This window comes from Diadema setosum, chromosome 2 (genome assembly GCF_964275005.1).
Source record: "Diadema setosum chromosome 2, eeDiaSeto1, whole genome shotgun sequence".
Taxonomy (NCBI): Eukaryota; Metazoa; Echinodermata; class Echinoidea; order Diadematoida; family Diadematidae; genus Diadema; species Diadema setosum.
In genome coordinates, this window is record NC_092686.1 from 24,460,794 (window position 1) to 24,475,164 (window position 14,371).

The 14,371-nt window shown below is 43.0% G+C and overlaps 1 protein-coding gene across 1 annotated transcript in view; it reads left to right on the plus strand.

The window, feature by feature from the left end:
* Window positions 1-11,539, plus strand: part of LOC140241063 (uncharacterized) — an 86,158-nt gene extending 74,619 nt beyond the window's left edge. Inside the window, exons 6-12 of the mRNA XM_072320835.1 lie at window positions 1,111-1,193; window positions 3,319-3,689; window positions 4,321-4,558; window positions 5,978-6,099; window positions 7,123-7,987; window positions 8,681-9,062; window positions 10,968-11,539. Of these exons, the coding sequence (XP_072176936.1) occupies window positions 1,111-1,193; window positions 3,319-3,689; window positions 4,321-4,558; window positions 5,978-6,099; window positions 7,123-7,987; window positions 8,681-9,062; window positions 10,968-11,539 (2,633 nt within the window). The remainder of the gene's footprint in view (window positions 1-1,110; window positions 1,194-3,318; window positions 3,690-4,320; window positions 4,559-5,977; window positions 6,100-7,122; window positions 7,988-8,680; window positions 9,063-10,967) is intronic.
* Window positions 11,540-14,371: the final 2,832 nt, after the last annotated feature.

Here is a 14,371-nt window from a genome sequence, read left to right on the forward strand (position 1 = left end):
TCATCCTAAGTCAGTTGCCACAATAGGTGGATAAAAATCTGTGTTTACAAGTGAATTATGGGTTTGCCATTGATGTATTGAGCTGGGATGCAACTTTCAAGTACTATTGTTACTTCTCCCAATACAACTACTTGGAAAAAGGAAAAAAAAACAACTAAATAAGTGCAACATATATTTATGCGTGCTTGCAGGGTTGTATTCTTTGTGTGCGAACATGCTTTGATGACAGTGCTACTTCCTGAAACATACGACTCTAAATAGCCTCAGCGTCCATGCTTGAATCCTTGGGATGACTTCTATACATGAAGTATCCAGAAGGAGCATCTAGTGGCCATTATTTCTCAGATGGCTGGATATTTTGACAAACTATTAGCTGATGCTCATATGATGGATAGTTACAATCAAAGGTCATTGGGGAAACGTGTGTAGATGACTTCCCTATGGGTGTATAATGGTGCTTGCTCATGAATAGCTACTGCCATGTGGGCTAATGCTCGGCACTGCCCGCCGCTGTCCGTGGCCAGTTGGAGCTATTTTAGTCTGAATTTAGTTAGCCTGAAGCACATACCTTTTATTAGATCGATGGCTTGTCTGTTGAAACATATTCTCTCGACAGGGTCATTACGGCCATGACACATATGGTCATATATATATTCATATTTCTGCTTGACAGTCATATACATCTACTGGTATGATGCTGCTTTGTGGTTTGCATTTACAGAAGATGCATTTGCTGACTTGAAGAAAAAGAAAAAGATATGTCTATTTGTGAGAAAAGAAAAGAAAAGAAAACTGTACCATTTGAAGAAAAAAAGAAAAGGTAAATGTGGGTCCAAGCCACATGACAACAGTTAATGATTGTACATAAGAACAGGAATCCAGTCTGATGTAAAGTTTGTACATATACCAATTATTTGTTCCATGTGTGGATAATGTCTTAAATGGGACAACCCCCCCCCCCCCCACAAAAGTGTGTGAAAATTCAGACCGGCATGTGTCTGCGTTCAAGCTAAACCTAAATGTACATATTGCAACCATTATATCACATAACATCATATCATATCATGTGGTATCAACCTTGACTTCATTATATTTTTCCCCCCCTGACAGATCGACGATATGACCCAGACAAACATTGCGGTGTATGGAGCGATGAACATTCAAGACATTGTACGAGGTCCCTCACGTGCAAGGTCAGCCATTTTGTCTCGTTCAGCCTCTTCAGACTGAGATATCCTCTCTTCTTTTTTTTTTCCATAGTATACATGATATACGCAGTTGGAAGTTGAAAATTTATTTTTGTTTTTACAGGTGCAAAGTCACAATTGCAGTTAGATCAGTGATTTGAAAGAACAGAATGATGATGTTACCACAGTAGCAGCACACAAGTATAACTCTCAGTGATGGAGTTAGAAAAATTGTGCAGTAAGATATCAAAAATAATGTTAGATAAAGCATCACTTATATATGATGAGGGGGAAAAAGAACAAGAAATGGAAGAAGAGGAGTAAAAGTCGAAGAAATTTTACATTTACCCGTTGTGTTGACGTGTGCTGTCTTATATTTAGTACAATGAAGGAATATAATACATTCAAGCTTTTATGTATACCAAAATTTGATTTCCTTGTATGTTTGTAATACTCAGCACAGAGGGCAGTTCATGATTTTTTTTTTCTTTTTAAAATTCATTGTAATTTGCGAATGCTCCATTTCTTTGTTCAGTACTGCATATCTACACCCTCATGTTGTCTGATTCTGTACATACTGCATTTGTGAAACTGATGCCAGAAATTGATGGACATTGCTTGTCATATCTACTGATTTGATGGTGGGGGCACCTGTAGCATAGTGGAAAAGATTTGTGGCTTCCAATCGCAGGTCCTGAGTTAAGAAAGTACCTACATCCTTTGACAAGACGTTTTTACCCACCATTTCTCTCTTGACCCAGGTGTATGTTCCCCCCCCCCCAAAAAAAAAAAAAAAAAAAAAAACAACAACAACAACTGGATTTCTGCATTGATTACTTTCATATGGTTAAACTGTCTGAATGCCATTTCAGGGTCTAAAAATCTAACATCTTGCCTTTATTTTGCAGAAAACACCATTCAATTTGGTTAAGTGGTCACAGAGAAATTTGGATAGTGTTGTGAAGCATGACATGGGTCTGTTTCTTTCAAGTTTAGCACTTGGATGCTCTTGGAACTGCATTAATGTGTGAACACACTAGACAGAACTTGGAGGGAATGGATTCCTGACATGCTGTACAAAGATCCTCATTTCTCTTTGACTGCTGAAGAAAAGCAGATAGGTTTACTGTAAAATATCGGTAATAAGTTATAGTTTTAGACCTGGAAATTGTATTTGGATTGATTCACTATTTTTAAAGGTATTATTGCAGAGAGTCCCGTTGTAATTTTTTGGGGGACAGACAGTATAAATGGGTACCAGGGGGATGTTTCATAAAGCTGTTCTTAAAGTTACGAATGACTTACAAGCGACTGGTAATCAGTTCTTGTGCTGAATTATTGAAATTCTGATAAGTATAGCACATCAGAACTGATCACCAGTCGTTCTCAAGTTGTTAGTAACTTTAAGAACAGCTTTATGAAACACCCCCAGGTAATGCTACAGTAACATGATGGCAGGGTTCTGTGGTAGAAGAGTGTCAACCAACACTAGAGAGGCTACCCTGGATGAAGAAGACCGTTTGTGGCCCTCCATCACAAAACCACCAAAAAGTCGCCAGACATGGGCAGATTCTGAAAGAGCAAACTCTAAGCTTTATAATGATGTATAGTCGATTAAGTTGAAAATTGTCTCACTCATTAAGCACCTGCTATTCATGACTAATCAACCAATTTTAATTGCAGTAACACCATCCTTTCAAAAGTAATGAGGGTCGAAAGGGAGGAGTGTGTAAAGGGTTTTTAAAAAATGGATAGGGGTGACTAAGACGTACCTAATCACACTATTCTAACAAACAAAGATCTAGAAAAACTGCAAAAAACACAGTTTCCAATTTGTTTTATGATCCAATGCTGTAGAATTATGTAGAAGAAGAATATTGTTCTTTCAGAAAATTTTAGGAAATGAAGATTGACTAATTTGACCCATTTCACCTAATTTGAGTCCTCAGATAAAATCAGGGGGCATCACTTTTTGTTGGTTTTGTGAAGCATGGTCACATATTTTTATTATTATTGTTATTATTATTGTCATTGTTGTGGCCATTGTTATCGCTGTCATTGTTGTTGTTATTAGCATTATTATTATTATTATCATCATTAATCAAAATACACTATTCATTCCAATTTTCAGACGCACTCTCTCTCACTGCGGAGGGCAGTCACAGGGCGGCGGCTCCCATTCAATGAGCTACTGGCAGAGCACAAGGCACGCTCCCAGGCGCTCGCTGCTGCAAAAGCAGCCGCTGCGGCCGGAGGCAACCCAACGTCCATCGCAACGACGACAACAGTTGCCACCAGCACAACGGCCACGACCACGACTCTCAGCAATAATCTTGGAGGCGGGGCGGGCACCCAGCTCTCGACGTCGCAGTCAGGGGCGGGGTCTGAGGGGACCACTGGCTCGGATGCTTTGTGTCCTCAGAAGCTGGGAGGCACCCCTACGGTGCCCGTCCTCTCCAGTGTGGGATCAGCATCCTCCGTGGAGTCCTCCCACTCTCTCAAGTAGGTTTCACACAGGGGTCAAGCTTCCCTATCTTCAGTTGGTACAATTTGTAGGTTTCTAGGTTTTGTTGGGTTGTTGTAATCAAGTTAACCTGTTGAAGATGAGTAGGGGGTATGCTGTGGCAGGTGTCTGTGGGAAATGCATGTTGGTGCAATATCAGCCCATCCTCAACAGGTTAAAAATAAGCAAATGTAGATTTGTCTGGTGCTGAAGTCAAGCAAATGAAATTTGACAAAAGTTAACTAATGCCAAGTGTTTATGGTGCTAAGTGTTTTCCTGCTATGTAATATAAGCTTTCGTTTAGAATGTCTCTCCAAAATATATACTGAACAGGTTTCCTTGTGAACTAATTTATTGTGTTGTTCTGCAATGTCTGGTAATCCACTTAGTTGGTTGCATCTTATCAAGCAGCATCATACATGTATGTCTGTTCACCAAGAAACACCAGAGATGAAAAAGCTTGTAAATGAATGACAATGTTGGGTCGACGTCACATTATTTTAATAGTCTTTCTAGTGACCCACATACTGATGTAGAATCACATGAAGATCAGAGAAATACTTTTTTAACAATCTCTCTTATATTGTTAATATGATTTTATGGATGTACATGTATTTTGCTTCCCTTCAGACGGTCACATACGATATCCACCCTGCCTTCATCAGCGCACCCTGTGGGTGAGGGCTCGGCACTCTCCCCGGTAGTGGTTGTACCCCCGGACACCTCGCAGAACCCTGCCCCTCTCCGGCGGCAGGAGCACCATCCGTCTCCCACCCACCAGAGGGGCGTGTCCCAGGGCGGGGACAGGAAGGATGGTGGTGAGAGGTTGGACTTCCCCTGTACCCACCAGCACCCGAGACCTTTCGCAGTGAGTTTCCATTGCCCCTTTCGAGGCATTGCTCCTTTTGAGCCATCCTACATGAGAGAGAGAGAGATACATGTGTAGTGTATGTGTGTGTGTATGTGTGTGAGACAGAGAGAGGGGGAGGTATCTGCTTTTTAGACCTCCGCATATCCTTCCCTTGTTGTTGACATGTTGTGGTGGAGCTGCAGTGTGTGTGTTTGTGTGTGTGTGTGTGTGTGTGTGTGTGCGTGTGTTCCTCCAAACTTATTGAATACATGTGCAGCCCACAGCTTACTTCACCACATGATACATTACAGCTTATCGTCAGGAGCAGTTTCAGTGCCTGGGATGCCATTTTCTGTTAATGAAAAGTGCACAGAAAGAATGTGAAGTTCTTCAGACCAAGGAGGTTTAAGAGAATGGAGTCACAACCGTCTGTTTTCCTTTGCTAGATGTTCGATGCGGCCACTCGAAAATATTAGAGTCATGTGCCACACTGGATCTGCTGCGCAGATAGGAAGACAATTGACTCATTGCTCAATGCATAATCGCTAGCCACTTTCTAGGGGAGATTATGTATGTGTGATGGTAATTACTTTGCGCCATCCCTACTCAAAAGGTAGGTGATTTATAATGGTAATCTCACAGGGATGCGCAAACAGAAATTACACAAAAAAATGATGAAATAAAAATAAAAACTACTTGACAGGGCATTCCTGGGTACTTATCTGATATAACTATCAATGGAGAATTATACTTGAAGATTATTTCATATCAGTTTTATTTGTGGGAATTCAGTGGAAAAGTAATAAAATTGGCTTTCTAGGATTGTACAGTTTTAAACTATATCACATGATACTGCTCAGATGTACACTTTTGCACAAATTTGTGAATGGGATTGACTTTTGTTTTATAAGCTTTATCATTAAGTGAGATTACATTTCATTTGATAAATAAACAAGCAATTATCACAAACATTATGTTAACGTTCAAATTCAGCAAGACGGCAGCATCGAACATCGATCATCAAAGGCACAAATGCTCCTGTGGAATTTTTTGTACATAAATAAAAAACTGACATCTGTTTAGATAATTACAGCCAGTTGGAACTTCAACTTTTAAACCACCTTGTTCAGACTTATCATCTTACCAGTGAGGAAAGTTTGATCATTATCATACCCTAATAGCCTGAACCCCCACCCCCCCCCCCCCCGCCATGATTTACTCAATGTTTTGGATTTACCATGTATTTATCAGAACATCACAGCAACTTTGCTTGAATCCAGTGTGCCCAAAAACTTACAGTAGTATCATTGATGTGGGATAGTGGTGGTGCAATAATACTGGATGTTTGTTAGGTGACTTACAATCCCATACTCACACACATGCCTGGTTTCAGCAAACTGGAAATTTCATCTCTTGTGCCCATTCTGTTTAATGCAGATGTGTACGTATGGCTCGAAGCGAACAGAGCGAGGGATGACGGTGCTTAGCAGGAAGCAGGACCACCTCCGAGCCGCTCTGGCTGGCCTCCTGGAAAGACAACTCAAACCACCTCCTCTAAAGTGAGTGCGCCCTCTCTGTTTTCAGCCACATTCATCCACGTGCTGATGCGGTCATGAACTTCCATCCAAATCATTTTGTCATCCCCAATCATGATATGTCTTCCCTCTACCCCACCCAATTTATTGAGGTATTTATCCTGAGATCATATGCCTCATTAAAGAAAAAACAACATAAAATGAAGAACAAACCACTCCTGCCCAAATCACACCCCCCCAAAAAAAAACCAAACAAACACAACACATCTAGAATTCAACTTTATTCTACAATCTCATGTGTAACCAGGTCTTGCATCTCATCCTATACAGCGGGTGTTTCATAAAGCTGTTCTTAAAGTTACGAATGACTTAAGAATGACTGGAACACGTTCTGATGTGCTATACTTATCAAAATTTCAAAAATTCAGCACAAGAACTGATCACCTGTCGTTCTTAAGTCATTAGTAACTTTAAGAACAGCTTTATGAAACCCCTCCCCCCCCCCCCAGTCTGTTTCCTCGATACATCCCTTGTCTCTGTAACAGTAACCTTTATACACGCTCCCATCAGCTTTCTCCTCTGGATTTTAACCCTGTGGCCTGCTACTGGCTGTTCTCAACATCATTATTACCCACACTGATAAGTTGGTTTAAATTTGATTTGGTGTGGGGGATGCTTTCCTTTCTTGTCACATTTATCTCATGTTATATGCAGGGCTGAACATCAGCATTGACCGGATGGCCCCTAGGGCCACTAAAAATTGATGTCAGGCCACCAAATTTCCAAAAAGGGTATTTGTTTTGGTGGCCCGATCTGGTAGCTAAAATTAAAAGATAGATTGGTATATTTCCTTCTGTAGCAAGCCACCAACATTTCAAATTCAAAGATTTTAGTGGCCCAAACAGGCTACCAGAGAAAAAGGTTATTGTCAAGCTCTGTAATATGTATGATTTCTTTTTTCTTTTCTTTTTTAAGTTGCAAGAAGTTAATCAAAAGGAAGTAAGTTCATGTCATGCTTCACCTTTCATTGTTGCTTTCCATCTCCAGGAAAATGTGTTACACTCAGGAATCAGCAGTTCTACCAAATCTTGCCAGGAACGGCAACGCCACCTCAGTGCCTCCCAAGCTCACAAACTCTCACGTTGACGCCAGTGTGCTGCATTCAGTGGCGCCCAATGCGAAGTCGTCCAAGTCGAGCGCGGCCAGCAGTAAGAGCAAAAAGTCAAAAGGGAGCAAGGTGGAGAAGGGCAACGAGGGCCATGTGCTTCAGACTGTGAAGAACGCCAAGGTCCGCAGGAAAAGCGGGAGTGGAGGAGTGACAAGCGTGTCTCCGGCAATCATTCAGAGCAGCTCAGCCAGCAACATTGTGCACAACATCCTGGCAGTGTCCTCCAACAGCTCCGTGCCGCTGGCCATCGCCCCGACGACGTACACCGTTGTCGGTGGCAACGGACTCCAGCCGGTGGACGTCATCAACATGGATCCCAACACCAGCGTCGCGGAGATGCAGGGACACCTCCTGAAGAACCTGAGATTTGTGGTGACAAACATTGACACGAATGCCAACAGTGTGGCGGGCGGTGGTGGGGGATCGGTGCAGCCCACCATCGCCAACGTGACGTTACCGATCATCAACGCGGTGGGCAGCACACCCGTGATGATTGGAAACATTGGAGCCCTGCAGCTCCAGGACCGCAAGATGAACGTCAAGTCGAGGACAAAGAGCGGCTCGGGGGGCAAGGGAATGGAGCGCCAGACCTCGAGGACGCGCAAGGCGTCCGGGGGCGGCCTTGCCCGCACCGCCACACAGCAAACAGTACAGATAGGCACAGTTCAGGGAGACACGATCATTGTGCAAGACCAGGGTGTGATACCCAGCATGAGGAGCTCACCCAGTCCAGTCCTCAGACCAGTAGGTGGATTCTGTCTGTATTTCTTCCTTCCCCCTAAGCTTGATGTCCAGTAGGAACTACGTGACTGCCTGTCTGCCCAAAAGTTGCAGATGGAAATCATGTGATTAGCCAAAATGTGAATTTAGGGTCTAAGTCCTGCATTCTCATCTTCACTCATTTGATGAATTCAATCAAGCCTTCATCTATCCTTTGTCAAAAGTTAGAAGCATGAAACAAATTGCTGAATATGTATGCAGTTTCATAAAATACTGGTTGTTGTTTTCTTGTGGGGATGGAAGTAGGGATGTATTTTCAATTGATTCTGTGTGTTGTATTTTGTAGAAATTACAAAATGGGAGCAAGCTCATGTGTGCAGTTCTGAGGCAGTAAGGATGAAAAGTTGTGTAAGCGTCATGCTGTGGAAGTGAAATTTTGCTTTGATATATTACATTTTGAACTTCTTATGTCAATATTTCATCTACATTGGGGCAAAAATACACTTCACCTAAAAACATATCTTAGCATGTAAGAATAATCATTATCATCATTCTGCAAGTTTGAACTTTAGCTATTGAAATTAACAATGATTAGGAATCTCACTTGGCGTGGCATATCTAAGTCATTCGTAAAGTCGTGCGTTACTGTATGAGCAGCTTTATGAAACAGAGCCCAGGCCACTGGCTCACCACGTCCCTTCTGACTTTTCTCCCTAGGAATCCTCAAGTCCGCAGCTAACATCCATCCCAAACGGTATCATTCCATCTCCCTCGGGAGGCCCTCTCTGCGCGGGCGCAAAGGTGTACAGCGGGGGCGCGGCCGGCACCACCGTGATGGGGGTCGGGGCCAGTGGAGGCATGGTAGTTGTGGACCAGCACCCTGCCATGCAACAGCAACAGCCGCAGCAGCAGCAGCAACAATTAAGTGTACTATCACAGCAGCAACAGCAACAACTACAGTCGCAGCACCAGCACCAGCAGCTGCCGGCAGACATGACCAGCCCGAGTGGGACCAGCACCCCTAGCCCCGGGGGCAACTCGACGGAGACGTCTCCCAGCGGCAACTTTCACTACACCTCAGGAATTCAAACTCACAGTGGTAATGGCATTCAGATGCTTGTCATATGTCACATGAGGGAGTGTGTTGGATGTTGCAACAGGGTGGGCAAAAGGGGTGTATGGCAGGAAAAGGCAAGATTTTAGATTTAGATGACTCCTCCAAGCTTGAACCTGTTGCAGCATATTTTCCTTAGGTTTTTAGCTCACCTGAGCCAAAGGCTCAAGTGAGCTATTGCGATCGCCCTTCGTCCGGCGTGCGTCGTGCGTCGTCCGTCGTGCGTAAACTTTTTACATTTTCATCTTCTTTTTGAAAACCCCAAGACTGATTTCCATCAAACTTGGCAGGTAGCATCCCTAGGGGGTTAGGAACTCAATTTGTTAAAATGGGCACCATGCCCCACCCAGGGGGCCCCCAGGGGGACCCAAACCCCCCCAAAATTAAGGAATCTGTAAAAATCTTCTCTAGGACCAGAAGTTATAGAGCTAAGTTAATACTATGAGTTACTACATTGATGACTGTAGTTTCAAGTTTGTTCATGGCAGAATCAGGGGTGCCCCCCTTGGGACCCAGGGGAGGGGGGGGGGGGGGGGGTGTGGGGAGCGGTCCTAAAGGGGCCTAAATTGTACATTTTCATCTTCTTCTTGAGAACCCCATGACCCATTTTCACCAAACTTGGCAGGTAGCATCCCTAGGGGGTTAGGATCTCAATTTGTTAAAATGGGTACCATGCCCCACCCAGGGGGCCCCCAGGGGGCCCCAAACCCCCCAAAATGAAGAAATCTTTAAAAATCTTCTCTAGAATCAGAAGTTATAGAGCTAAGATAATACTATGAGTGAGTACATTAATGACTGTAGTTTCAAGTTTGTTCATAGCAGATCCAGGGGTGCCCCTCTTGGGGGTGGGGGGGGGGGTGGGGTTGGGAAGGTCCAAATGGGGGCCTGAATTGTACATTTTCATCTTCTTCCTGAAAACCTCATGATGGATTTTTCGTCAAACTTGGCAGGTAGCATCCCTAGGGGGTCAGGATCTCAATTTATCAAAATGGGCACCATGCCCCACCCAGAGGGCCCCAGGGGGCCCCAATCCCCCCATATTAAGGAATCTTAAAAAATTTGGGACTTTTTTTTTTATTGTACATTTTCATCTTCTACTTGAGAATGCCTGGTCAAATTTTAGTAGAGCTGTGAATAATTTAGATTAGTGACTGCGTGAAAGGTGAACTTGCGATACTCGGGTGAGCGCTAGACCCGCGGGTCTCTTGTTTTTTGTTGTTGTTAATGTCTTAACACCACTTTGAGCACCGTTTCTTTCCTTTTATTTTTCCTTTTCACAAGCCCAATTTTGTATTGCCATGCCAAAGTTCATTTTCTGTGAAAACTTTGAGGCAGTCATCATGATACCACTTTGAGTATTTGTTTCTTTTCTTTCTTTCTTTTTTTTCCTTTTCACAAGTCTAATTTTATATTGCCCTGCCGAGTTCATTGTCATGTAAAAATTGGCACAGGTCATTCTGGTCATATCCCCTAAAATTTGAGTGACAATAATATCTCTCCCTTACTCTCTATATTTACAGAGTATAAATGTTAGATAATTACTGGAAAGCAGAATGTAACAATATAAAAGCTTTTGTATAGGATGATGTGTAGTGTACTGTGACAGAGGAAAGTTTTGTGCATTCTATACAGCATGAAGCTAGTGTGAAATTTAAAGCAAGCGAACTTTTCCTTGTGATATGAAACAGTATTAAATATTTTGATTCTGTGGAGCTGAAAAATGTGAAATTTATCTTAACTTGGCTGAGCACAAAAAATTCCTTGTGTGAAAATATCCACTTTTACAGAAACATTATTTTGCGTATATATACTATTTTCAGCCTTAATTTCATGTCATCATAATTGAGTAATACTTCTAATTTGCCCATTTTTTTGTTTTGTTTCCTGCAGCAAACAAGTCCTTGTCAACTTCAATTTCTTCCAAGTCAAATAGTGGCTCTCGCAAGCAGCAGACTGTCAAGGGTGGTGGAGGCCTTTCTGCAGCGGTGGCATCCCACGCCAACCAGCAGACTGCCACCATGCAGCAGGTGCCGTTCCAGATGCCACTCCAACACATCATGGCCAACCTCATCGACGCCCAGGGCAAGCCGGTGAGCGCCATCATCCCAGCCAACCCCCAGCTCTTCTCCAGCATCCAGCTGCAGCAGGGTGGGGGCGGGGCACAAGCCACGGGGAGCACAGGTGCCCAGCTGGTGCCGAGTGCTGTGGCCACCGTCACTCCGGGGGACCACCAGAATAAGGCCATGTCACCACCGACGGCAGCTGGGGCGGCCTCCATCCTCGCCCAGCAGCCCATAGCGCTCTCCCTGCAGCAGGCCCACCACCAGCCCGCCAACCAGCAAATCCGGGTGCAGGGCACCGGGCTGGCGGCGGTGGCCTCTGTCGGCGAGCACACGGCGCAGGTGGTGCTGAGTCCCAGTGGCACAGGGGACCCTAGGCAGGAACTGAAATTACACCACTAGCTGCGGCCTCAAACACAGCAGGGCTCTTTTTCTCTCGTTCACCACTATTTTTTTTCTCCCTCTTTTCTCCTCAAATTCTTGCTCTCTGTGTTTCTTGTTCCTTTCTCTTTTTGCCTTATTCTGGTATCTTTTATTTGTCTTTCTATCTTCTTTCTCTATTTCAGTCTGTTTTCCTTGTCATACTTTTTTTTCAGCATGATGACTTTGAGGTGACTAAGAGGCATTAGGGATAATTAGGATGTGTGTTACCATGGTGAAGTGATGCTCAAGCTCTTCTTAGCTGGTGGAGCTCATTTGAGACATCAAAATTTTTTGGCTGCTTCCATTTTGCACAAGCTTTATTAAACATCACATTCTGCAATTTGGGTGATCCTGAATGAAAAGTAGAGCAGACTTCTTCATATTTTCTAGTTGATAATGGATAGAATATGAATGTCTGTATTCACAACTTTAAGCATATCCAACCCTCTTTGAGTGGATGCATTACAAAAAATTTTGAAACATGTCAAATTCAAAGACTACCTGGTTGGGCATCAAGAATACATATTTATAATGTTGCAGCATCAAAGAGCTGGAAGAAATAGAATGATAGTAGTAAACCTTGACCGATAAATCTGCCTCTTGTTCGGTGACCTCTTGTTAATCATATATAGTCGATATACGGTTGGCCCCTTACAACGGACAGACATCTTCCATTCAATGTACTGTGCAGACTTGCTTGCCACACAACGACAAGTCTGGGCTTGTAAGAGATGGGGTAGAGTTTCCCCTTTTCCATTATAAGACATAACAAAACTTTGCATACATACCTTTATATACTTAAGGAATGAGTCAGGCACACCAACTTCATGAGTGTTTCCTCTTATACCTCATTTTGCATTCTTTATCGGGTAGAACAGCTTTCAAAACTCTGCTCGCCTACATCGCTTTAAAACCACTGAACTTGCATTGGCGCAAAACAGAGTGAATGGAAGATATTTATCTGTTGTTAGAGGCTGACCATATTACCGACCCTAAACAGTTAACAAGAGGCCACCGAAACAAGGGGCAGATTTAGCAGCCTTTTTAGTACACTACAAGGAAGGTGCCATCAGCTCACATTTTTGGTCTCACAAACTTTACCAGGTGGGATTCATTCGCCGTGGGATGTTGTGATGAAAATGGTACACCCGAAACTTTCATCCCCCCAGCTGAATAGTCCCTCAAAGTCATCAGTAGAGCCCTGCTGACAGTAATATTGTCCTCTTGTTTGACGACTGCCCATCTATTCCAATCAGCCGCTCGAATATCGACCCTCTTGACTATGTACCGGGGGGAAAAAAAAAAACCCCAACCAAAACAACAACTATAAACTAATTGGATATACCACCTCCCCAAACCACACGATCCCAGCTGTCTTATCGAAATTCATGCTGACAAGTCTGAGACATACTGTTGTTACTTTTTGCCATGCCCAGGCAGTATTGAGGCACTTAAATGTCTACATTGTAGGTGTTGGATGTGAACTCGTTAATTCTTGAATGTCTCGAGGGAAAGTTGTTCAACAAAGCATCATGCTTCGCAGTAAGCTGCTACTTTGTTTTCAAGTAGCTTAGTCAATAATATATGCTGATAGCTCATCCTGTACTGTTTGATGAACAGTAAATTGCAGTAACAAGAGGACAATATCACTGATGCAAGTACAATCACCAGTGACAATAATGATTTAGAGAAAGAAAGAAAGATGCATATACACATTTTATTCTCTACATTTTTTGTGTGGTGCCTGGGAGATATATGCAATTATGATGTTAAAAAACACAACAACAAGGATGAGAAAACAATGTGATGTTTTTTCGCCAGTTTTCAAGTGCAATTTTTGTGAGGAAAACAAATGTTATTTCTTGTGAAAGAATGAGGAGTAGACGAGAATCAGGTTAGGTGTGAAAGGAGTCACCGCGAAATTTACTCTTGTCTTTTTGTCGTCTTTGCTGCCAAGGCGTGTCTCTTGGTCATCCGTGTAATCCAAATAGATTATGACCATTTGTCTTTGTGCTAAGCTCTGTGCTGTAACGAGGTCTTTTTTGGAGGATGAGAGAGGAGAGAAAGAGAGAGAGAGATAGAGAGAGAGGGAAAGAGAGTGAGAGTGAGACAGATAAGCTAAGAAATGGACAGATTGTCTGCTATCGAGTCTGATTGTTGGCAAGTAGGCGGCAGTGTGAGCGAGGAGGCGCACTCGAAACTAGAACTCTATGAAGAAAAGGAACAACTAAATATGATAATCAGGTCATGAGGAAAACTAGGTGGAATTATTGCAGAGAATATCTCGTAGATTGCTCCGTAGGGTTAATTTATTCTGCCTATTTATTCAGCTTATTGTATTATTGTACGTTGAAGAAAAGTCCTGGTGTTGGTATGTGTTGTTGTTTGGTTCGACATTTGGTCACGTGACCTGCCTCCCAGAATCATTGAATTTCGCATCTTGCTGCTCTGTCACCTTGCTGTAATGTTTGTTTGTTTGTTTTGTTGTCCCCTTTGAAGCAACTTTAACATTCTAAGCCTTATTTATGTTGTGTAGGGCACCACCAATGTATACATGGATTGTAGCAGGAGATACTTTCTCCACTACTTGCAGACCAAGTTCAACAAACTTTCAGACTTCTGTTGCTAACTTCTGTTATGATGGAAAATGCAATGAAATGATAGGGGAGTGGTGCAGGTGTAAGAGATGCACAGTATACAATCCGCCATATGAGTCAACTCATCAGGGGCAAAATTCCATTTCAAAAATTGATATTCTGTAAAGTTTCAGAGGATTTTTTTTTTTAGGGTGGGGGGGGGAAACATATACAT